The 27,796-nt window shown below is 53.1% G+C and overlaps 1 protein-coding gene across 1 annotated transcript; it reads right to left on the minus strand.

Annotated features, from left to right (window-relative positions):
• Window positions 1–843: 843 nt before the first annotated feature.
• On the minus strand, window positions 844–27,403 carry Tmprss3 (transmembrane serine protease 3). The gene is made up of 12 exons (XM_046439238.2): window positions 27,282–27,403; window positions 22,170–22,280; window positions 21,221–21,337; window positions 20,734–20,857; window positions 18,304–18,429; window positions 16,892–16,935; window positions 16,240–16,405; window positions 15,293–15,462; window positions 13,680–13,775; window positions 10,612–10,754; window positions 9,834–9,986; window positions 844–7,732 (listed from the first exon to the last, which is right to left on the minus strand). The coding sequence occupies exons 1-12, from the start codon at window positions 27,373–27,375 to the stop codon at window positions 7,715–7,717; spliced, it is 1,362 nt and encodes a 453-aa protein (XP_046295194.2). The 5' UTR covers window positions 27,376–27,403; the 3' UTR covers window positions 844–7,714.
• Window positions 27,404–27,796: the final 393 nt, after the last annotated feature.

Here is a 27,796-nt window from a genome sequence, read left to right on the forward strand (position 1 = left end):
TCACAATAAATCCTTTTGATGTGTTTGCCTATAAAATGAAGCACACGGAGTCTCACTCTTTGTTAGCGATCAGATCACCATCAGGGCTGATCTGCCCACTGGGCCGCTTTTCACCTAGATTCGAGTCTTTGTATTTATTTCTTATCTAAGTTTCCTAATACAGCCCACCACCTGCATTCCGAGGACTGTTCAATCACTGAGCAGGTTGTGGCGAGACTGGTGCACAACTTAATCCCAGCAGCTTGGGAGGCTGAGGCAGGAGAATCACAAGTTCAAAGCCAGACTCAGCAACTTAGCAAGGCCCTAAAGGAACTCAACAAGACCCTGTCTCAAAATAAAATATAAAGAGGGCTGGGGATGTGGTTCAGTGGTAAAGCACCCCTGGGTTCAATCCCCAGTACAAAACAAAAAAACAAAAAACAAGATGCACCATAAACATGCATCTAAAATAACTGAAATTATAGACTGGATTTTATGACTACAACAGAATCAGACAGACTCTCTAAACACATGGAAATTGAGTAATATTCTTCTAAGTAATGCACAGTTTAAAAAGGAAGTTTCAATGAAATTTAAAAACACACAGAACTGAGTGAAAATAAAAACATATCAGAGGCTCAGCGGAAGCAGTGTGGAGGTAGAGATTTACAGCATTAGCCTACGTTAGAAATGAGGACAGAGTCAGGCCAGTGGCAGATGCCTGCCGTCCCAGAGACTGGGAGGCCACACAGGAGGATCACTTGATCCCAGGAGTGTGAGGCCAAGAGCAAGAGGCTATCTTAAAGAGAAAACACACACACACACACACACACACACACACACACGAGAGGAGAGAGAGAGAGAGAGAGAGAGAGAGGTCTCAAATCAATGACCTAAGTTCCTACCTTGAAAGGCAAGAAAAAGAAGAACTAAATAAGCCCAAGGAGAAGGAAATAAATGATAGAGGTAAGAGCAGAAATAGATGAAATTGAAAATAGTGGGGAAACAAGACCAAAAAAAACTTGCTCTTTGGGAAAATCAGTAACACTGACAAACCTATAGCAAAATTAACAAAGATTTAAAAAGAGAGAACACAGTAACTCATATCAAATTAACAGGGGACATCACAACGGACCCTGCAGGCATCTGAAGGGAAAAAATTTTCAAGAACTTCATACTCAAGATTCTGACAACTGAATAAACTAAGCCCTCAAAAACCACAGGGTACCAAAACTCAGATAAGATGACATGCACAACTTGAATGACCCTATGACCACCCAAGAAATTGAATTTATAGTTTTAAATCTCAAAAAAAAAAAAGAAGACATTTTTATACCCTTTTTTAAAAGAATTAACACCAGTTTCACACAATCTCTTCCAGAAGGATAGAAGGCAGGTGAACATTTCCCAGCTCATTTTACCCTATTACCAAAACCAGGCAACACCAATTTACAAAAAGAAAACAGCACATATTGGATTACCTGCAAGACGCTTTGGTGAAATCTCAGCACAACTAATTCAACAACACCCTGCACTAACTCCACCTGACCAGGCGGGCTCATTGCCACCGTGCAGGACTGGTTCGACATTAGGGGGTCATGAATGGAATCTATCACACCAGCAAGGCACAGAAGACAAAGCTCATGGTTGTATGATTGATATGGAAAATAACTGACAAAATCCAGCATCTATTCATAATAAATTTTAAAAAGTCTTAGCAAGTTAGTAGCAGAGGGTGTTCCTTGACTTGGAAAAGAACATCTACAAACCTAACATCCTGCTTAGGACTGGCCACCTCTGCCCTAAGGCTGGGAGTACGGCCAGGAAGCCAGGTCTCATTCAACATGGGCCTAGAAGCTGTCGTCACTGAAACCAGGCAAAGGGAAGAGAGGAAATGCAGAGATGAGCAGGGAAGAAATGGAGCCCCCCGTGTGCACATGGGTGATCTGCAGGACAGGTAAGTCCCGGGGAGGACGGGCTGCAGCCTGAGGTAGGGCAGGATTAGTCTGTGCGAGGCGCTGGCCTCCACCCAGCCTCTAAAATGAAATAACCCCAGTGAATCTGCAAACACAACAAAAGAATCCCAGAGACTCCTGAGAGAACCAGTAAGGACCCCAGATACAAGGCCCCACACCAAAGCACCCGCACTTCTGTGCACTGTCACCGAATACGCAGAATTTAACATCAGAAACACAACTGCCATTTACAGTCACTCAAAATGGGCTACACTTAACATGGACAAGATCCTATGCTGGAAACGCCGCCGAGGTTCTGAGGGAAGAGCCAGACGTCCTGGAAAATGCAGAGGCGCGCCATGTCTGTGCCTGGGAAGGCAGGCCCAGAGTCCGTCCCCTGGCTTGGCCACAGGGGAGAGGAGCTCCTGAGAAGCCCAGCCAGGTTTCCTAGAGACACCCACAAGCTCACTTCAGAGCTGATACGGAAGACACAGGCCCCAGGATAACCAAGACAGGCTTGAACAAGAAGATCAGTGGGAAGAACCCCACCCAGGACATGTAGGCTCACTGTTTTAGGGACAGTGATTGACAATGTGGTAGTGGCAGATGGATAGACACACAGATCAACAAACAAAAGAGAGACTAGGAAACAGACTCACACAAACATGCCCGGCTGATATGGGCAAAGGAGCAAAACCAATTCAGTGGAAGAAGGAAAGCCTTTCACCAAATGGCGCTGAAACACCTGATATGAAACTCAAATACATCATAGAACCAAAACTGAGATATAATAAAATATAGAACCTTGAGAAAAATAGGCGAAAAGCTTTACATAACATGTAACAATAAACCCCACCGTTATGCACAACTTCAAGGCACCAATGTAAAAAATGTGGAAACAAAAACAAACGTTGAGAACCTAGAACTAAGCAAAGGGTTCTTCAAGTCGGCACTCTGAACACCAGATGTACAAGGAAAACGCCAACGGAACCACACCAAAGTAGGAAAGCCCAGTGGACAGGGACAGAAAGACAGCCTGCAGACTGGGAGAAAATATTTGCAAGCTACACATCTGGCAAAGGATTTGTATCCAGAATATAAAAAGATGCAACAGTAGAAAACAATCCGCTTTAAAAAATGGGCAAAGAGCATAGAGATGTTTCACTAAAGAGGATGGCAGCCATCTCATGAAAAGATGTTAGCCACCAGGAAATCCAAATCAGAACCACAAATAGATGTCTCTGCACACCTATCGGGGTTGACAGGTCAGTTCCTAACAGGCCAAAGCCAGCCTAGTTCGGATGTTTGTTCTTCAAGAGGAGCGTGGCCGCACACCTGCTGGTCCACACGACTGGAATGCGCCTACATTTTAACGTCATAGACATTAAAATGTTCCAACATCAGCAGCTCCCAACCCACCCCTGCCCGCCGGGCCACTGCAGGCCAGGGGAGCCAGAAGAAGGGCAATTGCAGGTGCAGGGGCCACATCCTCCCACCCTTGACCCCCAGCAGAACGAGGGGTCAGCAAGTGGCCGAGGCAGGTGAGGAGGGGACAGAAGGCCCAGCTTGCCTGCACAGCTGGGCCCTATCACAGCCAGCTCCCTGTCAAGGACAGGAGGAGGGTGGGGCCTCTGCATGGCACCCAGATGAAGGGAGAAAATGCCACTGACAGCCCAGCACGCACCCGATCCCGACCCCAGTGCGAGAGCGGCTTCCAACCCCACCCTGCTTCCCCTTTGTTCCTAGGAAGGAAGCCTCCTGTTGCAGCTTCCCGCCAGCTGGGACAGTCTTTTGACCATTCTTTGAACTGGACCTTGGATCGCTGTGTTTCTGATTGATCACCCTAATGCAGACCAGAGCCCAGGGGGACCCAGAGATGTGGCAGGGCTCCACCTTCTCACCTCCAGTGTGTTCTGCACTTGTAAGTGGAGAAACCAATCGTGTTACTAATTCATGTTGCCTTCGGCCGAGTCTCGCCTGTTTCCAAGACAGAAGTGTGCCGGCGTGCGAAGCAGCAGCACTTGGACAATCCATGGAGTGGTGGCTTGTTTTGTGGTGGCTGTTCATTCATGTCTCCAAGCTCCTGGGCTTCCTATGGGTCCTGGACTCTGGCCTGGGGCCAGGAGCATGGGGAGAATGGAACAGCTTCGCTCTCAGTTGAGTCTCAGTGTGGAGTGAGTGACTCATGAGCTAGTGGCCATGCTGCCACGGGAGTGCCACCACATGCACACACACCAACAGGTCTGTGCACGCACACACAGGTATCATGAGGAAAGAGTGGGGCCACAAAGTTCAGGGGGAACCCGACCACTCCCCCAAAGAGACAAAATGAGGCAGCAAGCTAAGAACTGCGTGGTCAGACGGCTCTGCAGGCCCAGCTCCCCCGAAACCCTGTCACACAGAGAACATTCCAGCCGAGCAGCAGGCCAAGTGAGGCTTTCTGTCACAGGCTGAGGGGGACAGTGGCCCATAGGGGACTCTGTCGACTCCATCTAAACGGGCTGATCAGAGTGGATGCTGGAGATCCACACAACAGAAGTCCTATTCTTTTGGCCCTGGCTGGGCTTCCTATCCTCTGGGCTCAGTCCCTTCCGCCTCCCCGTGGCTGAGGCTGGTCCTCAGAAGTTGCACCTGCCCATCTGAAGGCAGTGTGCCGAGGCCGGGATTCTCCATTCTTTGGGGCTTCAGGGCTTTGCCCTGCATCTGTGACCGACACTCCCGCACCAGACAGGGAGAACTGGAGGACACAGTCATCAGGGTGACCCCAATTCAGACAGGCACCTCCTGTACCAGGAGGAAGGCAAGCATTCAGGTTTTTATGGCCAACTATGATATTTAAATTGTTGACCAAACAAATAAAGTCAAATTAAATAAAAAAGCAAATAAGCTATTGGCCGATTTTTAACAGTCTTTTCCCCAGACTTTTTCCCCCCACTCTTTTCTAGAATGTTGTTAGTTCTTCTCCTTCTCCTTTTTTGTGGTTCTGAGCATTTGACCAGATTGTTCTACCACTGAGCTACATTCCCAGCCCTTTTTATTTTATTTTACTTTATTTATTTATTATTTATTTATTGAGACAGGGTCTCACTAAGTTACCCAGGTTGGCCTTGAACTTGCAATCCTCCGGCCACAATCTCCAGAGTCACTGGGATTTCAGGTGAATGCCACCTCACCTGGCTGTTGTTGGGTCTTCTATAATTCTTTTGAAACGTTAAAGTCATAGGAAATACTATTGAGATTGCTGTTTCTGGTGGCTCTGACCTGGATGGCTATGGGGACATTCACCATCTCAGGACAGGAATGTCCACAGCTGGCCCTCAGGTCCCAGCCAGCCACGGGCAGCCCTCTTGGTCTCTGGTGTATCCTCCAGCCATTTCTCTGGAGATGGCTGCAGGCAAGAGGGCTGTGGCCATGACTGTCCCTCCTGGCCTGGCTTTCAGGCACCAGAATGGCCTAAGCTGCAGCAGTGGAAGCAAATACCTCCTTGGAGGAGGAGAGTTGATCAGGACTTGGATTCACTAACATGTCTCAATAGCTCCAAACAGCTGGCACAAGAAACTTCTGCCTCAAAGGCCAAAGTGTCCGACTCCGTCTTGCTTTCTTTCCTGTAGTATGATGAGCTACTCCAAATCCCAGATACACCACTGGCCCTCCATGGGACCCTGGGAGAGTGCTGCACTTCTCACACCATCTCATCCACGGAAGAGAATCATACAGACCCTCTCTCACTGAACCTTTGTGAAAATAAGGCAGGCAAACCGGGCTCAGGCCCCAGCACCCTCGAGTTCATTTCCTGCCTGCTTTACCCAGGATCTTTCGTCAGCTGCCAGACATCTCCTAACAAAATTAAGCAGCAGTTAGAGAAGGCAGAAGCCACAACAGAGCAGAAACTTGTTTCTCAAGCAAGATGGTGCACAGGAAGTCTTTCCCCTTCACTCTGTGGATATTTGCTGTTTCCAAAGACAGATGGGCAAAAAGACTTAATGTAAAACTGGGCTGGACATTTTCTATTACTGAGTTCCCCTCTTACCCAAGGTTTCTCTTTACAAAGTTTCAATTACACAAACTCAATCATAGTCTGATACTACAAAGTGGCAAATTCCAGAAATAAACAATTAGTAAGTTTTAAATTACACGCCATTCTGAGCAGTGTGATGAAATATCATGCCATTCTGCTTCATCCTGCCCAGGATGTGAGTCATTTCTTTGTGCAGTGTATCCATACTGTATATACCACCCACCTGTTAGTCACTTAGAATCATCTCAACTATAAGATTAGCTGTCATGATAGAGCAGTGTTATGCCCAAGTGGCCCTTATTTTACTTACTCATGGTCCCCAGGTTCAAGAGAAGTGATGCTGGCAGTTTGGGTATGCCAAAGAGAAGCCATGAGGAGCTTCCTTCAAGCAAAGGTAAAATATCAAAAGATATTTTGAAAGAGAAAGAGAAGCCGCAACCACACCAATTTTTATTACAGTAAATTCTCAGAATTGATCTATTTTATCATTAGTTATTACTTTTAATCTTTTCCTATGACTAATTTAAACTTTACCGTAGATGTGTGTGTATATATAGGGAAAACATGATATGGAGAGAGTTCAGAACTAGCCCCGCCTCAGGCATCCATGAGGGTCTCGCAATGTTCCCCGAGCACAAGGGCCGTACTGTGTGGAAATCTGTCCGTGGCTCTGGTGTGGGTGGGGAGATCCAAATTCAGCCACTGCCAGCCAGTTTGCCCTAGCTCTTGTACTTCATCTGTCCTCAACACACATGTGCACATACACACACACACACACTCACACACACAAGCTTCCTGGAGCCGCTCCTCCCCAGGCACCTGATCACATCCTGCTCTCTTTTAAACTCACTGACCTTGTTCATCACTGCCACATGCAAAGCGACTGATTCAGATTCTGATGACTTAATTTGTGACAAGCACCAGTGGCCAGTGAGACTTACCAAGTGACCCTCCTCTGTTACTATGTGACATGGGACTCAGGGCAGGGGGGTCAGCTGGGAGGGGCAGGTGTGCGGAAGATTAACAGACTCCGTGGGGTTGACCTGCGGCCATCTACTCTTCTTGTTTTTAGTGCCCACTGGGTTGGAGCTGGTGGCCCCTTTCTACCCAGGACTTCATCTCTTCTGACTCTGCTTGTGAGTCTTGTATTATAATATGAGGCAACATGAACCTGCTAAGAAACCTGTTCCAACAGAAAAACGCAAACTGCACAACAGGCACAGAAGAGATCAAAGAAGAGGCTCCAGTCTCAGGACTTCCGGCTACACGGGGAGTCGGCACTCAGCCAAGAGTGAGATGCAGGGTTCTCAGGAAGCAAGAGGCCAAGGAGGAGCCAAGCACCAGGCTATGAGGACATGGTTCTGGTATCCAGAGGGACACATGGAGAGAGCTGCATCTACAGGGATGGCTTTCAGGGCCCTGGGTCCCCGTGTGTGGCCAAGTGGTCGTGGTGCTCTGCCTGCAGGATCGCCTGCTTTATCAGTGCTTTGCACGACCCTGCCCAGAAGAGCCCGGGGCTGGTGGGAAAGGCTGCTTCTGTGCCTAGTGGGAGGCAATAAGAAGCTTCAAGTTCACTTCAGCCCAAAGCCCCGGGCCGCAGTATTGGAAGAGGGCCAGGAGGGCGCTCCCTTGGGCTCTGCTATTCATGCCTTGAGCCAGAACCCTGGAGGCACCTGCTCAGTCCAATGTACCCACACAGGAGTCCAGGGAAGGACGGGGCCGTCTCCCTCGAGAGCTCTGGTGGCAGCATGTCCCCCTGTCTTCAAGACTGCAGGTCCCTCTAGGAGTGAAAAACAGAGGGTCAGCATCGTCACTGACGAGTGTTCTCCATGACCAGTGAGGACAAGCCTGGCCTCAAGGGAGGAGGCTGCGGCTGTGTGTGGGGGACCCCGATGCCCAGCGAGGCTGCCTTGCTTCTCCTCACCGCCCAGAGAAGCCCATGCCCTCCCCTGGAACCTAGGCCTTAGCACGGTGTCCCAAAGTTCAGGCTGGAGTCAGAACAGTTGGCTTTGTGACCCAGCAGGCTACAGAAGCTAGTGTGCCCGCGACCCTGTGACTGACAGGACAGTTTGCCAAACCCGGCCAGGGCTGGAAGGGCCTCATGACGGAGCTCAAGCAGGACAACAAACACCTCCGAGACCACGCAGGGGAGGGGAAGCCACTTCTAAGTCTCTCCAGGATGTCAGAGGAGTGATCCCAAACCAGGTCCACAACCAGGGACATCTCCTGCAGACTCCGTGGTCAGAGGTGGCAGATGACTAAGATGCCCTGCAGAGGGCGTCAAAGGCACCTGCCAGCCACTCCTCAGAGAGCAGGCTGCTTCCTGAGAGTGGTGAGAACTTATTCTAAAGCCTTTCAGGGAGCCAAAGCACATGGACCGGCATTTCTCAGAGGGCCCCGGAACACCCTGTGCATACAAATGACCAGGTCCTCACGCCCAGACCCCCAGGCAGACTGTCTGGAGGAGGTCCTGTGGCAACAGCAGCCAGGGAGGGTCTTATGCATCCCAAGTTGGAGATCTGGTCGTTCCACTGTGCGGAGCCGCACTGGGTGACAGTCTGGGATCTGCTTAGACTCACTCTCGCCCCCTTTACAACTTGGAAGCCCGAAGCAGGTTTCCTCCCCGTCATGCAAGGAGGGTCATGGCATCTGCCACCCGGGACAAGGCTCCGAAGGCCTCGCATGCCCTGCGGGGAGACGGCAAGCTGCTCACAGGCCCTTGCCACAGAGCAGAGGTGCTGGGACCAGAACCAGTCGTGGGCCTCCCCTTGAGCCCTGGGAACCAGGCATCTTCTCGTTCGAAGCAGAAAAAAAAAAATCAAGAGGGAAAACCAGGGGTCCAAGCCTGAGAGGCACCCTAGGCGTTTGGTGTCCTCTCTTCCTCGATTATTTCAAATGAGAAAAGCATTTTGAAATGGTCTTCGACCCACAGGGACGGGAAGCAGGGTGGTGGGTACTTGGCTGGAGAAGTGGGGAGGGCTGTTAAAAGGGGACCAGGTTCACTTGGGGATGATGACAATGTTGTGTGACATAGAGGACACACCACATCGTCAATGTAAGAAATAACATGGTACTGTTCACTTTAAAATGGTTCATTCTGTGCTATGGAAATTTAACCTGAATTAGTCTTCAAAACTGATCCAAAGAGTAATATAAGACTCAGTCTGAGGCCAAGTCAGCAGATATTTGCCAGGTGCCCTGGAGGCCACGGCTTGGCCTCGCCTCCCTGCCTCCCAGCCTGCTCTGGAGGGCTGGGGTCACCCCCACCTTCTACCATCACAGCGGGGCCTGTGTTCACTGGAAATTCCCATCCCCTGGTGCCCAGCAAGTCTCAGCTGCCTGGAGGCGCAGGGTTCTGCCTGCCTGCCCAGGGCCTGACGAGCCACTTACTGGCCAGGGCTCTCCTGCAGGCCCTTCCCACTTCTCTCCCAGGCAGACCCCCCAAGAAGCACAGCCTGGGCCCCGCACACTGGAGATCTCCATTCCATCCTGGCTCCCAGCAAGGGGCAGTCCTGTAGGGAGCGCCCAGGGCCCTCTGTGGCCAATTCCACGGTGTCCATGGTCACTCCACCACCCACCCTCTGTGGGTGCACATGGCACACTTGACTTGGCCCCACCCCAGAGAGGCTCCTTTGGGACTGCCCTTTTCCCTACTGGGTAAAGCAGTTCCATTCTTCTCGTCCCAGTTGGGGTCCCTCCTCAGTGTGCCAGGACCACACCTTACAAATGGCATCAACCAAGGATTAGCCATGCTTGAGGACTGATGCCCTGAAGCCACCAAATCACCGCTTGCTGAGTCAGTAGCCACTGGCTCATCTGGCTCTCTACAGCAGAGCTGGGCCACGTTAGAACCCATGCGAGCTGCCGGAGCCGGTACCCACCTCCATCTGCTCGTGAATCCAGTCCAGGAAGGAGGTGATGCGGGTGTAAACCCCGGGCTTGTTCACTTCGGCACAGCCAATGCCGAAGCTCGTGGCACCCACCAGCTTCCACAGCCTGCGCTCTTGGCACACCAGGGGCCCCCCACTGTCTCCCTGGATGGCAGGAAGGAGGCAAAAGTCAAGGGGACAGCACGGGTGCCCTGGCCATGGCACAGAATTCCCCCTTACAGCATCACATGCTCCGCAGGAGGATGGCTCTGTGTTCCCCACCAGCCCTTCTAGAAAGCATGCTGGCATTCCAAGAGCGTGGGCCCGAGGCCCCACTGGGGCAGGTTCCCTCCAGCTGTGTCTCCCACCAGGTCTCAGATACTGAGCCCATGAGGGTCAAGGGCCGCCAAGGGAGCTCTGGAGGGAAGTCTGCCTGGGCCAGACCCTCAGCATCCTGTGGTCCACCAGGCAGGATCTGTGTCTTTGGGGGGCCCGGGTTCACTGGCTCCTACCTGCCTCCCTCTCTATTAGCCCCTCACACACTCAGAACTGGGCTGGGGGAAGGAGGGAAAGGCCCTCCCAAGTCCAGTGGCCTTGCAGACCCAGAGCACTGGGTAAACACCAGCCCCTGCCGCCAGGAAAGGCAAATATCTTAAGCAAATTTCTTCCCAACACTGTGTAAATTTGCTTTTCGTTCAATCACAGGGCTGGTGGTGGCCTGTTTCACGTGCTGGGTCACTCCTGGACCCTTGCCCACTGCCACGACCCCAGGGCCGCCAGGAGCCCTTACCTGGCAGCTGTCTACACCACCTTTCAGGTAGCCAGCACAGAGCATGGAAGGGGAGATGATGCCTCCGTAGACATCCCTGTGGTTACAGAGCTTGTTGGAAATCAAGGGGACAGCTGCATGGTTCAGGACAGGGGACGCGTCACCTGCTTCAAAGCAAGAAGGGAATGTCCAGGGAGGAGGAGGCCCAGCTCAGATGCAGAGGGTGTGTGCTGGGGACTTGGGTGGTGGGGGAAGAGGGGCAGGCTGCCCAGCTGCACTGGTGGTCATGGCCAGGGTCCGTGGGTGGCCAGCAGACTCACCTGCTGTGGACATCCCATGCCTAGAGCCTCACCCCCTCCTCAGTGGGCCGCAAGTCAAGGTCACTAATTTCCCTAAGGGGCCTGGAGTGAAGGAGGACATGGGGACAACTGAGCCAGGGTCCCCCCACCCCAGGGCCTGTCGTGGCCGACACACCAGCCAGTCCAGGTTCCAGGAAGGAAAATGAGATTCATGAAGGTCACCTACAGCATCTGGGCAGAGCCCTGCAGTGGTCAGCAGAAAAATGCCCTCCAAGAACATGCCCATCTCAGTCCCTGGAGCCTGTGACTAGTCACCGAACCTGACAAAAGGGACCTGGCAGGTGTGACACAGGTATGCACCATGACACCATCTGGGTTATGTGGGTGAACTCAGTGAAGTCGCAGGGCTTAACAGACTCAGAGGAGGTGTGGTGACGGAAGCAGAGGTCAGGACCACGGAGAGGCTGGAGAGCTCCTGGCCCTGGAGCAAGGGCAGAGCCCAGGAGGGGAAGGGGGAGCAGACTGTCCCCAGAGCCTCCGGAGGGAGCCAGGCCACCAACACTCTTCAGCCCACTGAGACCAACACTGGGCTCCTGACCTCCCTAATTGTAAGGTGAAAAGTCTCATTTTAAGCCACTAAGTTGGGGATCGTTTTTTGCAGCAGCCACGGAAGACCAATACCCTGAGATGGGTCTGCCTGACCACTGACAGGGGTGGACCCCTCCACGAGAACTTGCCTTTTCACTGTGGAGTCCTGAGGCAAGAGGGTCCTTCCTCTCCACCCCTAGCAGACAAGCAGGGGTGTGTGGGTCTGTGCTCCTCAAACCCCACATCTTAATTGACCAAATTACATGGCTATATTATGTTCATGTACAAATATGAAGCAAAAAACCCCACCATATGTGTAATTATATACACCAATAAAAGTCCACATCGTAAGTGCACAAGTGAGCGTCACCTGCGCTTCCTGTCTGCCCAGGTCCTCCCCACATCTCACCCTCAGTGGGACTGCCTAGTGCTGATGTCCGGCTGAGTAGCCATCTCCACCCACCCCACAGAGATTCCATGGGGCCAATCAAGTACTCTTTTCCGGGTACTCCAAATTCTTGAAGATGGCCCTGGCGAAGGGCAGGGTGGGAGGCTGAAGGTGGACCCCAGGCCTTGGGCCAGCTGGTTGTGAGAAACTGGGCAAGGGGTGCCCTCCCTTCTGCCTGTGTCCCCACCCACACATGAGCACAGTGATAGCACCCCTTGGGGCTGCTTGAAGGAGCAGGCAGACACACAGAGCTCCGAGCACACAGCTCTGTGTGGGGGAGGAGCTTCCTGCACACAGGCGAAGCCCCTGGGACAGAGCCTGGCAGGGAGAGGGAGATGCGGGCTTGGTGGGAAGCTGAGCAGATGCACCAGGGAGAAGGGGGATCTCCTGCAGCCCCTCCTCTTCCCAGTCCCCTGTGATTCAATCCTTCTGGTGGGATGGGTGGTCTGAGTGAGCGCTCCCAGGAGAGAGTGGGCATGGTTTGCTTTCCCTGCTAGGCTCCACAAGGCAGAGGCTGGTTCTGATGGAGCTGGGAGCCCCTGCGCAGGCCATGTTGGCAGACGGTTTGACTGAGTGGGTGGGTGGGCTTGAAACCAGTGAGCACCGTAAGGACCTTGAGCCAGGATGGACACCACTGGGGGTGCTGCTGGGAATGCTGGGTAAGCAAGGCCCAGGGACACTGTGGACCTGGTAGGCTCCCGCGTGCCTTCCAGAGGGCAAACTCAGCTCACAGCTGTCTAACGGAAAACAGGGAGCTTGCTGCCCTTGGTTGAATTGGGCCACCCCAACATGCTACATGAAACCATGAAATCCAATGCTATTTGGAACTCAGTGTTTGCAAATGTAATGAGGGGAAGGGTCTCAAGGCAGATCATCCTGCACTTAGGCAGGCCCTAGACCTAGTGATTGGAGTCCTTACAGGACAAAGGAGAAGGAGATCTGAGGCACAGTGACACGGGAACACCTAGTGGAGATGGAGACTGAACCTGGAGTGACACATCCATAAGCCAAGGAACACAGAGGGCAGTGGGTGCCACCAGACCCTCAAGAGACTCCTGGAGCAAATTTCCCTGCAGAACCTGGGAAGGAAGCAGGCCTGCCCACACCTGACCTCCGACTTCTGGCCTCCAGAGATGTGGGACGTTCTGCAGTTATAAGCCAGTAGATTGCAGCCATTTGCCATGGCAACCACGGGAAACCGACACCACTCCTCCTAACAAGGAGCAGTTGATGGAGACCCTGCCATGACCACACAGGCGCCCCACTCTTCTGAAGAAAGAGGCTGGGTTTATTCATCTGCTGCTTGCATTGTCTGCATGGCTACTTCTGCTGTTATCAGAGCAATAAGATCCCATCAGGTGGCTCTTTCTACTTGACCTTTGTAAGATGAAATATCACACCTTTCCAAAGTCCCACAGGCACAAGTTCTCCACCTGATACCCATCTCTGACTGCTCGGAGTCTCTTCCAGGCTGGCTCCACATGTTAGTTAATGGGTGGGAGGTGGAGGGGCGGGAGGGGGGCCCTGCTGATGTTCTCCCTGGAGTCTCATTTCTCCCCTGAGAACATCAGCCACCTCGTGTAGTCCTCAGGCAGGTGGGACCATGTCTTGTGACCCACAGCCACGCAGCAGGGGAGTGCATGACCCGCGGCTGGGAGCTCTGCACCCCACAGGGACATCACATGGGGACCCTGGAGGGGCCCCTTCCCAGTCCCAAAGTTCTGAGCTCCTCAGCTCAGAATCTGATCACTGACCTCCGTCCTCCGTGGCCCCCCATCCGGACGTCCAGCACACTTTTCCATCAGGAAAGTTCTCCTCAGAGTTGGGCAGACAAACTGGTTGGATCATCTCTGTTTGAAGAGGAGGGAAATGGCCTCAGGTCAGTGAAGCACTGGTCACAGGAAACAACTGATCTCTGGGGGGCAACTAGCCCAGAGTAGGGAGCCCACCCCACCCACCACCCAGAGCTCCCAAACTGGACAGCATGTGGGCCTAGAGGGGCAGCAGGGCTTTGCTGTGACATAGTAAGTAGTTCAGGCTCCGAGGGCTGAGCAGTGTCTGTCCCTACCACTCAGCTCTGCCTCTGGAGCATGGAAGTAGCCACTGGTGCTGGTCAGCAATGGGGCCATGCTCCAGGACGGTTTTATTTCCCCAAACAGGCAACAGGTGGAGTTGGGCCCCCTGGTCTGGATATCGGGTAGGTACTTTGCTTAGGGAGCACCACATCGTGGGCATTCCTGCCATTCCTGATGTGTCTAGTGGCAGCAAGCTTGCCTGCATGTGAGGCTGTGCCACCCAAGTCCTCCCACAGGGACAGTGCCCAAGTGCCCAGGGTTTGCAAGTGTATCCCAAGATGTGCTTCTCGGGGTGGGACAATAATGGAAAGGCTAAAAAGGAATGAGGAGATGTGTCTCGGTGTGTAGCAAACAATTCCCTTTGACTCTAGAAACATTTCTTTCCCTGTGTCCCATAGGCTCAAGAGGGGCACACAGATGCCACTGTGGGCAGACTTGGCTGCTCTGTGCAACTCCTGTTTCAGAGAGGGGAGTCCACATGGTCATGACCCACCCGCCCTCCGAGCACCCATGGCCTTGGCAAGGGGATTTACTGGGGAGGCTCTAACCCAACACCCTTGAGAGTTCTATCAGGTGTGTCCTTTCCATCATTTTCAAAATGTCCCAGAGGCAGGACTTGACTCAAAGCAATAGGGTCTTTTGGAGCCTGCAGAACTCAGTAACTGGTAGGATGAGAACTCTTTTGAGAATTTCCAGGGAGCTGAGGATGCCTAGTACCTTGCGGCTGGTAAGGAGGTGGCAGGTCCTGCCACACCCACCGGGCAGCTCTGCATCTTAGACACTGGGATCCTGTTCCTCTCCCTAGAGGCTCCAGGCAGAGGACCTCACACAGCAAGCTCCTGGACAGGCAAGTATGCTCTGTCCCTGCAGAAGGTGACTCTCTTCCACCACCTAGAGGCATCAGTTGCCCTGACCTGAAGAAGCTTTCTGCCACCAGATGGCACCAAACAGTCCACAGAGATTAGAGTAGCACCAGGAAGTCCCTGAAACTAAATCAGCATTGGAAACATGGCCAGGCTACAGACGAAATCTAAAAAAAGCGACAGTCTGCTAAAATTGAAAATTTGTGTAGTCTCCTAACATAATGGCCATATTGTCCAGGACATAAGTGAACATTATTTATACCAAGAACTGTGAAAAGACAACCAACTCATGCAAACACACACATAAATCAGACACTGGAATTGTCTGGTAAAGATTAGGCAACTTTCATAAAAGTGATTCAACAAGCAATCACAAATTCTCTTGAAACAAATGAAGAGCAATGGAATGACAGAGAAACCCAGACGTACCACTGAAGGTGAGAGGCCCAGCCAGCTTCATCAGAGCAATGTCGTGGCCCAGCCTCTTTGGCTTGTACTTGCTGTGGTAGATGATCTTTTCCACCAAATGGGAGGGCTCTGGACTGTCCAGCAGAGAAACTAGACCCACTTGGATGGTCCATGACTTGGGGAGGTATAGGCTGAAATGAACAGACCCAGAGGAGAAGCACAGGAAAAACCCAATCATGCTACCCATTGATCTCAGTGTCCTGAGGGCCCAGGAGATGTGGGAGATGTCATCAAGCAAGAGTTGGTCTAGCACCCTGCTCATTTGTGCCTGGCATCTGACCACGCTCTTATGCCCTGCAGAAATCAGGCCCGCAGCCTGGGTATATCCTAGATGGGCCTCACTCTGCACCACTGAGGACTTCTCTGCATTTGAGAACTAGTCTCGGCTTTGCTTACTGCAAGGGACCTATCAGGGGCTAGTCTTCATCCCACAGCAACCAAAGCAGGAGGTAAAAATAGCAGGAGATTAGTCGTTGCGTTGGGAAATCTTTTCTGTGGTTTTCTTGCCCTCTAGACTCCTGAGAGAAACTGCTCTGGGGCACTCGGTGTCCTGCACCCTGTCCCCACCTCGTGCTGCACTGTCTCACGTGGCAGTTATAACACAGTCTGTGGATGGAATTAGCTCCTCGAAGCTCTAGGGCCTTTATCCAGGGGCTCTCCTTCTGCTGGGCTTCCTTCCCTTTCTTCCTTTCCTGCGTGAGCTGCAGGTCTGCAACTCCTCAAATGAGCCTGAGTGGCCAGTCCCTCCCAGTCAGTGATGGTCGGTCCTTGGTGGGGAGGACAGGAACCCTCGACCTGGACAAGGCTTCTTGGTGACTGGTCTGTCTGCTCACCACCCAGCTCAGCCCACCCCACCTGACCCAGGACAGAACAGAGGTCAGGGGAGACCAGGAGGCCAGGCCACTCACTCGTAGACACAGTGTGCAGCAGTGACGATCCACAGGGGGGTGATGACGGAGCCCCCACACAAGTGGTACCCCTGGAACTGAAGGCTGACCTGCCAGGGCCACTGTGCCGGCGAGGACACGTTTCCACCCACGATGCGTGGGCTGTGTCCTGTTCTCAGACCACAGACTGTGGAGGGAGAGAGGGGGCTGGGGAGACCCACAGGCTTTTCTGGGGCAAACGGAGTTGCCGCTCAGACTTGCTCCTCCCAACATTGTTGCCACACCTAGAGCTCACAGAGGTCCTCAGATGAGCACTGGGAGGAGGACCCTATCAGACCCCAGCAAGGGGAACTCTGCCTTCTGCCAGGAGCCAGCGGCAGCTCCCCTGGGCCTAGGCAACCCGTGTGTCCTCAAGGGGGGAGCGGCAGTGAGCCAGGCTCTCAGGATGTACACAGGGACCTAGGCCTGTCCACTGCTAAGAAGTCACCTGGAACTGTCTCCACACTTGACAGGTGAGCCTGGCCCTGGCCCCTCCTCCAGGATGGAGGGACACAGAGTTCCCACCTGGCACCTGGGAAGGAGGGCTTCAGAGCCGTCGTGGAAGGGGAAGGAGGAGGATGGAACATTGCAAGCCCTGACTTCCGTTTGGTCCTCTGCCATCTGAAGCTCTTACCTGTGCATTTCAAGGTAACTGCATGACCCGAGGCACAGCCCTCCCTGAAATGGAAAAAATGGCAGGCTTTGAGATGTATGTCTGAGGCATATGAAATGGGCATCTTTTTTACATTTTTAACTTAGTCTTGATGTAAAAGAAAACCAGGCCATGTGCGGTGGCCCACCCTGTAATTCCAGCAACTCGAGAGGCTGAGGCAGGAGGATCACAAGTTCAAGGCCAGCCTCAGCAACTTAGCAAGGCCCAAAGCAATTTAGTGAAATTCTGTCTCAAAATAAAAAATAAACAGGCCTGGGAGTATGGCTCAGTGGTTAAGTGCCCCTGGGTTCAGTCTCCGAAATGAAAGAAAGAAAAATCAACTCTATTTGCCTTACTCTTGAGTTAAATTTTGGTGTGTTTTAAAGAAAAAGCAAACCAGGGAGCAAGACTGCACACCTCCTCTAACCCTGGAGCATCGTGAAGCTGTCCCTGTGCTACAGTGTCCAAGTCTCGCGTGGCTCTGAGGACACACAGACCATCTGCACATGCCTGGTGGCATTGTGGGTCTATACCCCCAGTGTTTTCCACACCCTGCCTGGCCCTTGGGGACACAGAGGGCCCCCAGGGACAGCACTCCTGGCCGTCCAGGACTCTTTCAGCCTGGGGTCACACGCCTTAGTCAGGACTCCTCCCTGGAGCAGTGAGACGCTCTGGAAGAAGACAGGCCCCACAGGCCCCACAGGCCCCCACTGGTGGGGACCAGGAATCTGCTTTCTCATAATGAGGGGAAAGGGGAGCCCGAGACCTTGGCAACTTTTCTGCCTTTAGAGCCCCAGCCTCACCGTACAAGAGAAGCTAGCGTCACAAGGCTGTGGACATGGGACGTGAGGGAGGCCCTAGGTGCTGCTCACCCCAGGGTGGACAGGGGAGAGGTCTGTTTTCAGACAGAGGACATCCAGCCCAGGGGGTGGTCCCAGGCGTCAGGAGGAGAGGGTGGATCAGAACACCCGGCTGCGGCTTCCCCTCACCGTCCAACCTGGGACAGCCGGCAACCCCCTCACCTGCAGGTGACCACATGTTGCTAAGGACACCGGGTTTTCCTTCCCCGTGGGGAAGCACGCAAAGTAGGTGAGGGTGTTGAGGGACTTCGTAAGCAAGTTGCTTTCTTGATTTCTTATTTCCTACCTTTCTTCCTGTTTCCATTTCCCAAACAGCTGGAGTCCCTGCTGGTGACAGGCACAGCACTGCCTCGGTCACACAGGTCACTCCCCGACTGCATTTCCTTCCTTTCTCTGTTGGGCCGTACTGGCTCCTACACCCCGCTGCCGCACCTGCCCAGCCTGAGCACCGCGGCCACCCTGCAGACTCACTCCCGGAGCTGAGCCCAGCTTCACAAGCCAGACGAGGACTCAGCACCAGCGTGGGCCACCTACCTCACGTACACCGAGTGGTGTAGCAGGGTCACCTTGTCATCCGGCAAGAGGTGATTGATGGACACAAAGTGCCCCCGGAACTGCTCCTCCAGAGCGCCCACCGGGAGGCTGTCTGAGCTCACGTAGCTGCGAGCACATCAGAGACACAGACTCAGCAGGTTACAGGGGCTGAATTCTTCCCTCCACCAGCTCAGGGCTACGGGGAGGGGGCGGGGGGCTTCGTTGTGTCCACCCCACACTGTCGGAAACTTCCTTTTGCTGGTAAAATAAACTGCACACACCTTAGAAGGCCCCACAGACCCGGCCCAGGCCCTGCCCTCCTACCCTGGTCCAGCCACCAGAGGAAGGACGGCTTCCTGACACACCGTGTGGTCCCACCTCTGTCTGAAATGGCCTGTGCTTGGCCAGTCACAGGGGGGCGGGGGCAGAGCCAGGTGTGGCCTTGCCAGGGGACCAACATGGGGCTGTCTGCTCAGAGCTGGCTGGGTTCCCTGCAGAGAGGGAGAGCAGTGACTCAGGGGCCCCAGGACCAAGAAAATGTGAGAGACATCAGAAGCAGGTGTCCTGGCAGGGACAGGAAAGGGGTGAGACAGAAAAGTCAGGCTGAGGGGGCTCAGGGCAGAGCAGCTGCCTAGTGCACAAGGCCCAGCACTGCAGGAGGGAGGGAGGGAGGGAGGGAGGGGGGAGAGGGAGGGGATGGAGGGAAGAAGTGAAGGAGGGAGGGGGAAGAAAGAAAGGAAGAGGAGAGAGTTCAAGCATCTGAAGAGTCCCAGAGGAAAGTTGGTCTAGGGAATGAACCAGGTATGGGACAGGGGGCTGCTCGCTCTGCACTCTGCACACAGCAGCTCAGCCGGCAGGATGTCACACAGAGCAGGGAGTGACATGTCAGGAGGGCACACAGTTCAGTCAAGCCTGAGTCTGAGGAACACGTCCTGGAGCCTGCGTCCGTGACCTTGGCAGCCCTCCCAGGAGTGCTCAGACCACGGCAAGGGCAGAAGGCCCTGGCACCAAGGAGCATGCTATGGCTGGTCCCAAGAGAGCCTGAGTGCACAGGCAGCTTGATGGCGGGGACCTGTGACCTGCCGAGGGCCTCCAGGTGCCACAACTGGGGCCCACAATGGTTCAAAGCAGCAGCCACAGCAGGAGTCTCACAGCAGGCTGCTGGTGCCAGCCCCCTCCAGGCCTGAAGGCCACTCCCACAGCCCCCTGGAGCAGGACCACGCTGCCCCTGCCCTCAGGGAGGAAACCAGTCATGGGCGATGGAACCTGAGCTCTCTGGCTTGACGGGTCTGTTTATGTCTTTTGTTTATCACAAACATCTGCCATAGGATGTGGTAGAGCCGAGGCTCAAAGAAAGGTTTTCAAAGAGAAATAGGAAGAAGCGAGAATGCAGAAGTGAATCTGAGCAATGGAGGCGACAGATGGGCAGGACAGAGGGCAGGGAGCGTGGGGTGGGAGACACCATACAGGCGTGATCAGGGCTGCACGGGGAGGGAGGGGGCCGGGCTTCTTGGGGAGTGGGGGACAGTCTGGGGGGAGGAAGCAGGAAGAGGGGGGCTAAAGCAGGAAGACGCAGTAGCGGGAGCAGAAACCGCTCCAGGAAGCTCTCCAGCTGCACGCGGGAGCATGTGTGGGGGGAGGGGGGTGAACTTGTCCCCGCGGGTCTCTGAGCGTAGAGCCCGCGTAACTCTCCAAGGCAGCTGCGACTGTAGCAGTGCTAGGATGGCACGGGGTGTGAAACCAGGACTCTGTGGAAGGTCGGAGCTGCGAGGCTTGGAGGCCCCCGTTTCCCGAGGTGCAAACAGGGCTGCAGCCCCCGCTGACCAGAGCCGACCCTGCCCAGTCCCTAAGAGGAGCGGGAACCCAGGAGCTGCCCCTGCACACGGGGAACCCGAGTGAAGGGCAGTGAGGCACCAGGGCGGGCAGCAGCCATGAGGAGTCACAAGGAGGGCGGCCGTGTCGGGCCGAGGTGTGCCCCAGCGCACCAGCCCCAGACGCAAGCTGACCACGAAGCAGAGGATCCCCTGCCCGTCTTTCTTCTGCCTGTGGATAAACAGTGTCTCGACCCCTGTACCTCACACCTCTGGCTTTTTAAGAGTTGAGAGCTGCAGGGTTCTTGGGAAGAACACACAGACACTGAGGTGGCCACCAGGAGCAAGGAGGCCGTGTCCACCTCTGCCACCGGCTGTGGAGTGGGGAGCCAGAGCCATCCTTTTTCAACTCCAAAGCGCTTGTTGCAAGCATCCAGGGTCCTGGCCTGACCCTGAGGACCCCACACGTGGTTTCCTGGGCGACTTCAGCGAGTCACTTGGGCTGTCTGGGCTGCTCCTCTAGAGATGCTGGCCCACAGCTAAGCAGAAGGGGCTCAGCTACCTGCGGTGACCTTCACTCTCGCTGCCTGGCCTGGGGTGGACACGCTCCTGAACTTACCTGGGGAACCCTAGCTGGGCACAGGCGACGTTTGCATAGTGTCCTTTCCAGCCGTCGGAGCACAGGGTCCTCCACGAAGCAGCTGTGAACACCTGCAGCACCGCGTTCTGACCGCTCACCCGGACTGGCCGTGGGGGAGGAAGGTCTGTGAGCGGCCATGCAGGCTGAGGCCTGGGCAGAGATGGCTCTAAGGCCAGCTCCAGCCCTCCACATCTGGCCGGCGGCTCACCCACAGCTGCCGCCCCCACAGAGCAGGGGCAGCCTTACTGTCGGCACCGAGGCCTCCTGGAGGCCTGGTCTCTCTGCTCCTGTAGCCTCCCCAGCTCCTCAGCCCTCCCTGGTCTCCCAACATCTCCAGGGCCTAGTGATAGCTAAATCCCGGCTGAGGATGGGCATGACCATGACTGAGGGAAGGCCTCAGGTGGGAGGGTCCGAGCTGGTCCTGCCGACCCCCTCCTGTTCCTGCAGTGAGCAGGCAGCACCTTACCACACCGAAATTCATCCTCCCCATCTCTGCAGTCAGAGACCCCGTCACATCGAGCTGTCAGTTCAATACACTTAAAGGAGGAGCGGCATCTGTACTTCCCAGAGCAGTCGAAGTGGACTGAGGAAAGGGAAGAGGGCAGGAATGTTAGCAAGCAGCTCTGTCAGTGCACCGCACTATCAACTGTCCACCTGCCACGTGGCGCTGACTAGCCCATTAATAATGAAACCTGTCTTGAAACTGCATCCTCCTCTGTGGCCTATTTCCTCCAGACCAGTTTTTGTGCTGAATTCCAGAGGGAGGGGCTGCACCCCACTTTGTCTTACTATGTGGCCAGGCCTTGGAAGCACAACTAAACATGAATTTAGACTCTGGAGGGTTCAAGTTCAAAGAAAACCACCTGGCAATGGGCCAGCTAAGCCGGTAGCCCTGACAGAACTGCTGGGCCTCCCGGTTTTCTCTTAACTCTGGGCTGGGAGTGGATGGACTGTGGACCACGCGACCGAGCAGGTGGCATTGTAAACTGGTCTGTGATTCAGTCGTTTGAAGGAGAAGCTGAGAAATCGTTCCCTCCTACATACCCTTTCTCCAACGACCCACTTTCTCAAAAGCCACACGCACCTCTCTGTGAAAGTATCTGGAGAACCTGGCGTGGCCTGAATGCCCCCTTTGTCCCTCCCGCCCCCAGGGATTGTTTCATCAGCTGCCTCTGGACACTCCTCCCTGGCCGGCCCCTTGGTGACAAAGCTCCAAGCGTGGCCAACAGCTCCTGCGAGCCCCACCAGGCTTGGCATTCATGCAGGTAACCAGAGCCCCCAGTCAGCAAACCAAAGAGACAGCAGCGCCCAGTAGCTACGGCTGAGGGCAGCAAGACCCTGGAGGGAGGAAGCACATGAAAGTGTAAGTGCTAGAAGGAGCATGGAGAGCCTGCTGGATAACGGACGGTACTCACTGCCCAGGCCAACGGCCAGCGCCAGGATCAACGCGATGATCCCCACGACGATGATTGGAACAAACTTCAAGGGCAGCAGAGACAAGATCTGGGCTGCCACCGCGTCTGCATCTGAAAACCAAGGGGGGCACAGAGCACCCGAGCAACAAAACTCAGAGTTTAGCCACTCATCCCCCCAGTGCAAAAGGCACCCCCAAGAAGGTGGCTTAATTAGAGAATAGGCCACATTCTCTAGAAGTTCAGTGCTCCCCGGTCCCACTCCAGCTAGTCTGTCCATCCTGGACTGAAAGATGGAGTGAGGGTTAAATGGTGGACCAAGAAGGACAGGTTGACCTCCGCACCCCCAGGCCTCTGAATGCACCCTTATTTGAGTGTTTTATGTAGCAGTCAACTCAAGATGCTGCCCAGGGGGTGGGCCTGACCCAATGTGACTGAAGTCCTACTAATGGGCAAGTCAGACACTGAGACAGACACACATAGAGGAGGATGGCAGGGAGGGACACAGGGAGCAGCTGGGGCAGAGGACAGCATGATGTGCCCGGAAGTCAAGGAATGCAGGAGGTTGCCGGAAGTGGCCAGAAGCTGGGAGCGGCAAGGGAGGGCCCAACAGGTTCCCAAGGAGGCACCCTGCTGCTGTCCTGGGTTGGCCCCCAGAAGGGAGACAATGAATTCAGGCTATTTTAAGTCACCCAGGTTTTGGTCCTTGGGTTCCATAGCCCCAGGACACTGGTTCAGAGGGAGAAGGAGCCCCAGGTCCCAAGGATGTGTCTCTATAGAAGAGGACAATGTGTAAATCCTAGACAGGGTCCTTGAGGCAGACTCCCAGAGAGTCCCCAAGGCAGGACAGGGACACACTTTTCCATGTTCTTGCACAGACACCGACATCCTCTGTTCTTGATCGTCTCTCCAAGGATGTGTGTGGAGCAAGTGGCCTTGGGAAACAGAGACAGCATGTCCCTCAGGGCAAGGACCGGTTTGCTCACTGCCCAGTTTGATAAATTAAATGTCTTTCTCCAGAGCAAAGTTCACACAGTTCAGCTTGCAGCCCGTTACAAATATTAGGGTGCCCTTAACTACAGGTCCTCCAGCTGTGACACAAACCTCCTGCATGCGCAGTATACACCTGGCTGCTCCCCAACTCTGGAGCCGAGAGTGGTGACCGGAGCAGCAGGCACAGACTGGATGCTCAAGCCACCCGCTGTGCTGAGTCATGTGTCCCTGTCTCCAACACAGGACTCTCTTGTCTCTGTGGCAGGCCAACCTGTTAGCTTGTGAGAGGGTGAAACTTCAGACCCTTCACAGGTCTTGCCCACGGAACCAGGCAGATTTGGTGGAAAAGTAAATGTAAAGAGCACTGAGATACCCAGAAGTGCCCGCCTCTCGGGGACACCAAGAGTATTTCCACTGTCGCTCCTCCTATCAGGAAGAGCAGGTCATTCCACACAAATTATCTCATAGCTCTGCTGATGTCATGTTCATTAACAACGAGGAAGGAAGGAACCCCAAGGGGAAGAGAGCCTGTGGAAGATCACGCCCTGCCCGGCGGGGTGGGGGGAGACTCGCACCTGCCCCCTTCTCCTAGTCTTGGAGACGCGGAATGGGGAACTTGCCCAGGGGAGACCTGGACAGACCTCCCTGCCTGCATCGGGAACCACAGCTTCACCCCCAGCAACAGAGTGTGATTAAAAATGGTCAGTATCACCTCAGGCAGCTGAAGACAGAATTCAAAGACAAAAATGGTAAAAAATAAATAAAATGGGAGGGAAAAGAGGAAGCAGAAGGAAAGGGTAAGAGAGGACAGAGAAGTAGAAGGCAGATGATCATCACCCACTCAGAGACTAGAAATGAACAGCAAGTGCTCTGTATTTGGCCTGAATGGGCTGAGCAGCTTGCTCTTGGCTGTATCCCCAGTGTCTTGAACAGCAGCATTTGATAAATACTCACTAGATGTGTGTATGGAAGGATGGATGGATGGATGGATGGATGGATGGATGGATGGATGGATGGACCCATTCACAATAGCCTCAAAAATATATATATACTTGGGGATCAATCTAACAAAAAAGGTGAAAGACCTCTACAATGAAAACTACAGAACACTAAAGAAAGAAATTAAAGAAGATCCCCCATGCTCTTGGATAGGCAGAATTAATATAGTTAAAATGGCCATCCTACCAAAACTGTGTATAGATTTCATGCAATCCCTATTAAAATCCCAATGACAGTCTTCATACATCTAGAAAATGCAATCATGAAATTCATTAGGAAAAATAAGAGGCCCAGAATAGGCAAAGCAATTCTCAGCAAGAAAAGTAAAGCAGGAGGTATCACAATCCCATAACCTGAACTATACTACAGAGCAATAGTAACAAAAACAGCATGGTATTGACACCAAAACATACACGCAGACCAATAGTACAGAATAAAAGACAGAGACAAACCCACATAAAAATGGTTATCTCATAGTAGACCAAGGCACCAAAAACATACATTGGAAATAAGATAGCTTCTTCAAAAATGGTGCTGGGAAAACTGGAAATCCATATGTAGCAAAGTGAAATTAAACCCTATCTCTCACCCTGAACAAAATCAATTCAAAGTGGATCAAAGACTTAGGCACTAGAACAGAGACCCTGTGCCTAACAGAAGAAAAAGTAGGCCAAATCTTCACCCTGTCGGCTTAGGACCTGACGTACTGAACAAGACTCTTAAGGTACAAGAAGTAAAATCAAGAATCAATAAATAGAATGGATTCAAGCTAAAAAGCTTCTTCTTAGCAAAGGAAACCATAAGATAGTGAGAGAACCTACAGATTGGGAGAAAATCTTTACCACATGCACCTCTGATAGAGCACTAAGCTCCAGAATATATAAAGAACAAAAAAACTTAACACCAAAAAAACAGGTAACCCAATCAATAAACAGGCCAAGGAATTGAACTTCTTCTCAGAAGATGATATATAATCAATCAACAAATATATGAAAAATGCTCAACATCTCTAGCAATTAGAGAAATGCAAATCAAAAGTACTCTAAGATTCCATCTCACTCCAGTCAGAATGGCAATTATCAAGAATACATGCAATAATAAGTGTTGGCGAGGATGTGGGGAAAAGGTTCACTCATACACTGCTGGTGGGACTGAAAATTGGGGCAACCACTATGGAAAGCAGTATGGAGAGTCCTCAAAGAACTTGGAATGGAACCACCATTTGACCCAACTATCTCACTCCTTGGTTCATACCCACAGGACTTAAAATGAGCATACTACAGTGACTCAGCCACATCAATGTTTATATCAGCTCAGTTCACAGTAGCTAAACTATGGAACCAACCCAGGTGACCTTCAACAGATGAATGGATAAAGAAAATGTGCTATATACAAAATTAAATATTACTCAGCCTTAAAGAAGAATGAAATTATGGCATTTGCAGATAAGCGGATGGGACTAGAGAACATCATGCTAAGTGAAATAAGCCAATCCCCCAAACCAAAAGCTGAATGTTTTCTCTGATAAGCAGATGCTGATCCATAGTGGGGCAGGGGGAGAGGGTAGGGAAGAGTGAAGGAACTTTGGCTTGTGCAGAGGCGAGGGAGGGGAGGGGTGGCAGTGGGGAGGGGAAGGACCGTAGAATGAGACAGACTTTGTTACCCTACGTACCTGTGAGAGTGCACTACTGGAGTGACTGACCATGCACAGCCAGATGATGCAGAAGATGTATTCCTTTGTGTACAGAATGTCAAAATGCATTCTGCTGTCCTGTATAACTAATTAGAACAATTTTTTTTTAATTCAAAAAAAAAAAAGAATGAATGGGTGGATGGATGGATGGATGAGTGGGTGGGTGAGTAGGCGGGTGAAAGGATGAGTGGGTGGTTGGGTGGATGGGTGGGTGGATGGGTAGGTGGGTGAATGGGTGGATGGGTAGGTGAATGACATGTTGATAATGGAAACAGTTTTAACATAATATGGGAGGCCAATCCCTTTCAGGGTGACACATCTAAGACTTTGAGCCAGCAGGGGTTTCTCTTTACCCTCATCCCACCCCCAGAAGGAGTCTGCTCCAAATCCACTAATCTCTACTGAGACGTCCACCATTAAAAGAGTCTGCGGGAACCCCAAGTGTGACCTGCTGTGTGTATGTTTAGATTTAGAAATTGACTCCCAGTGTGGGATCAAGACGGACACCGAGGGGGAGACTGCATCAGCCCCCGTTTGCCGGCAGTTCCTCTGCCTCCAAGGTGCTGTGGAGCTGCGGCAGCCCCACCCCACCCTGTATGTCTTGGGGACAGGACCAGAGTGAAAAGCGAAAAGCCTCTCTGTAAGAGGGGTGCAAATGGTCTCTGGGAAGGAGCCCCTGGCCGCTAGCAGAGTCACAGCCTCCACACTGTGCTCAGCAGGGAGCGCGGCATGCTGGCCTCCCTGTGCTGAAAGGGAGAGAGGTGCCCGAAAGCTGGTGAACTGGTGCCCCAGCACTTCTCCTCCTAGGAATCCATCCAACCTGTCATCCTAGACCCACGCAAAGTCTGCCTGTAAGACCCCGAGAAGAGCACCATGTATCATATTGGCACATGGGGACAGCCTGAGCCTCCGACAGAGGGAGACCGGAATGAGAAATGGCAAAAGCCTGTGGAAGAACACGCAGAGAAACTTCAGTGACACAGAAAAGGGTCGGCGGACTTCCGTCAGGACCAAATGCAGACACTTCAAACTTGATGGGCATTTGCCTGACCTACCACTCACTCCCCTGTCCTGGCTGGAAGGCAGTCAGAGGCAGAGTTCTCTGGAAGGACGGGGGGGCCACGGCTACTCAGGACTTCCTGGAGGCCTACGAGGCTTTCTGGCCAGGATCTGACCCCTCCAGGATTGACCAGGACAGCTGTGGAGCCCCCGTCTCCAAAAGCCTCCCACCAGAGAGGTAGCACCTGCCTTCAGCAAGTCAGCAAGCGGCTGAAGGAGACAGTCCCTCCTGGTCCCCCTTCTCTCTGGGACCCAGCAGCCCTGGGAAAGGCAGGCAGCCGGCTGTCAGACATGCGGACGTAAGGAGACACTCTCGGCCATAGTCGTCGTCTTTCTGTGAGCACCACAGCCTCTCACCTGGTTCCACCTACCTGGCACAACAGGACTTATTTTCAGATCATCAAGGCCAAAGAGTGACCGGAAGGAGAAGGGGGCCTCGGTGGCCGGTGGGTCGTTTTCCCCCATGGTGACTATCTCAGGGCCTCTGAGGTTTGGCTCCACCTCCACCTCCACCTCCTTTAGCCGAGGAGAACAGAGACATCATTCCCCATCCGTAGCTCCACTGTCAGAAGTATCTTTGTCACATTTCAAATCTGATCCTGATCAATTCCACATCTGGGTTTTTGTTGTTGTTGTTTATTCTGAACCACAGAGAAGCTATTTTTGCCACAGAGTTGAAAAAAAGAGCAAAAAAACTTGATTCCCGTACGACAGTGGCTTTCCCATTGCCCTTTTAACCTGCTTGGCATCAATCGAAAGGCTCTTGGGGAGAGATGTCCCTTGGTCATTAGCAGTCCCGTGTTGTTGTGCCTCAGCTGAGAAGCTACTTTCAAAGTCGTTCTGACTGTCTTCACCCACCCCCATGAGCAGACCCCTGGGCCCTGTA

This window comes from Marmota monax, unplaced genomic scaffold (genome assembly GCF_021218885.2).
Source record: "Marmota monax isolate L192 unplaced genomic scaffold, Marmota_monax_Labrador192_F-V1.1 WCK01_AAM20220418_F8-fsc00125, whole genome shotgun sequence".
NCBI lineage: Eukaryota > Metazoa > Chordata > Mammalia > Rodentia > Sciuridae > Marmota > Marmota monax.

What these genes read in the sequence shown, in the direction of transcription:
- Tmprss3 (XM_046439238.2), bottom strand. Translation starts at nt 27,375, where the DNA reads ATGGGGGAAAACGACCCACCGGCCACCGAGGCCCCCTTCTCCTTCCGG. An exon ending in GCTGCACACTGTGTCTACGA is followed by an intron (nt 15,463 to 16,239) that starts GTGAGTGGCCTG and finishes TGTTCATTTCAG; the next exon opens with CCTATACCTCCCCAAGTCAT. An exon ending in GGGGGCCACGGAGGACGGAG is followed by an intron (nt 10,755 to 13,679) that starts GTCAGTGATCAG and finishes GCTTTGAAGCAG; the next exon opens with GTGACGCGTCCCCTGTCCTG.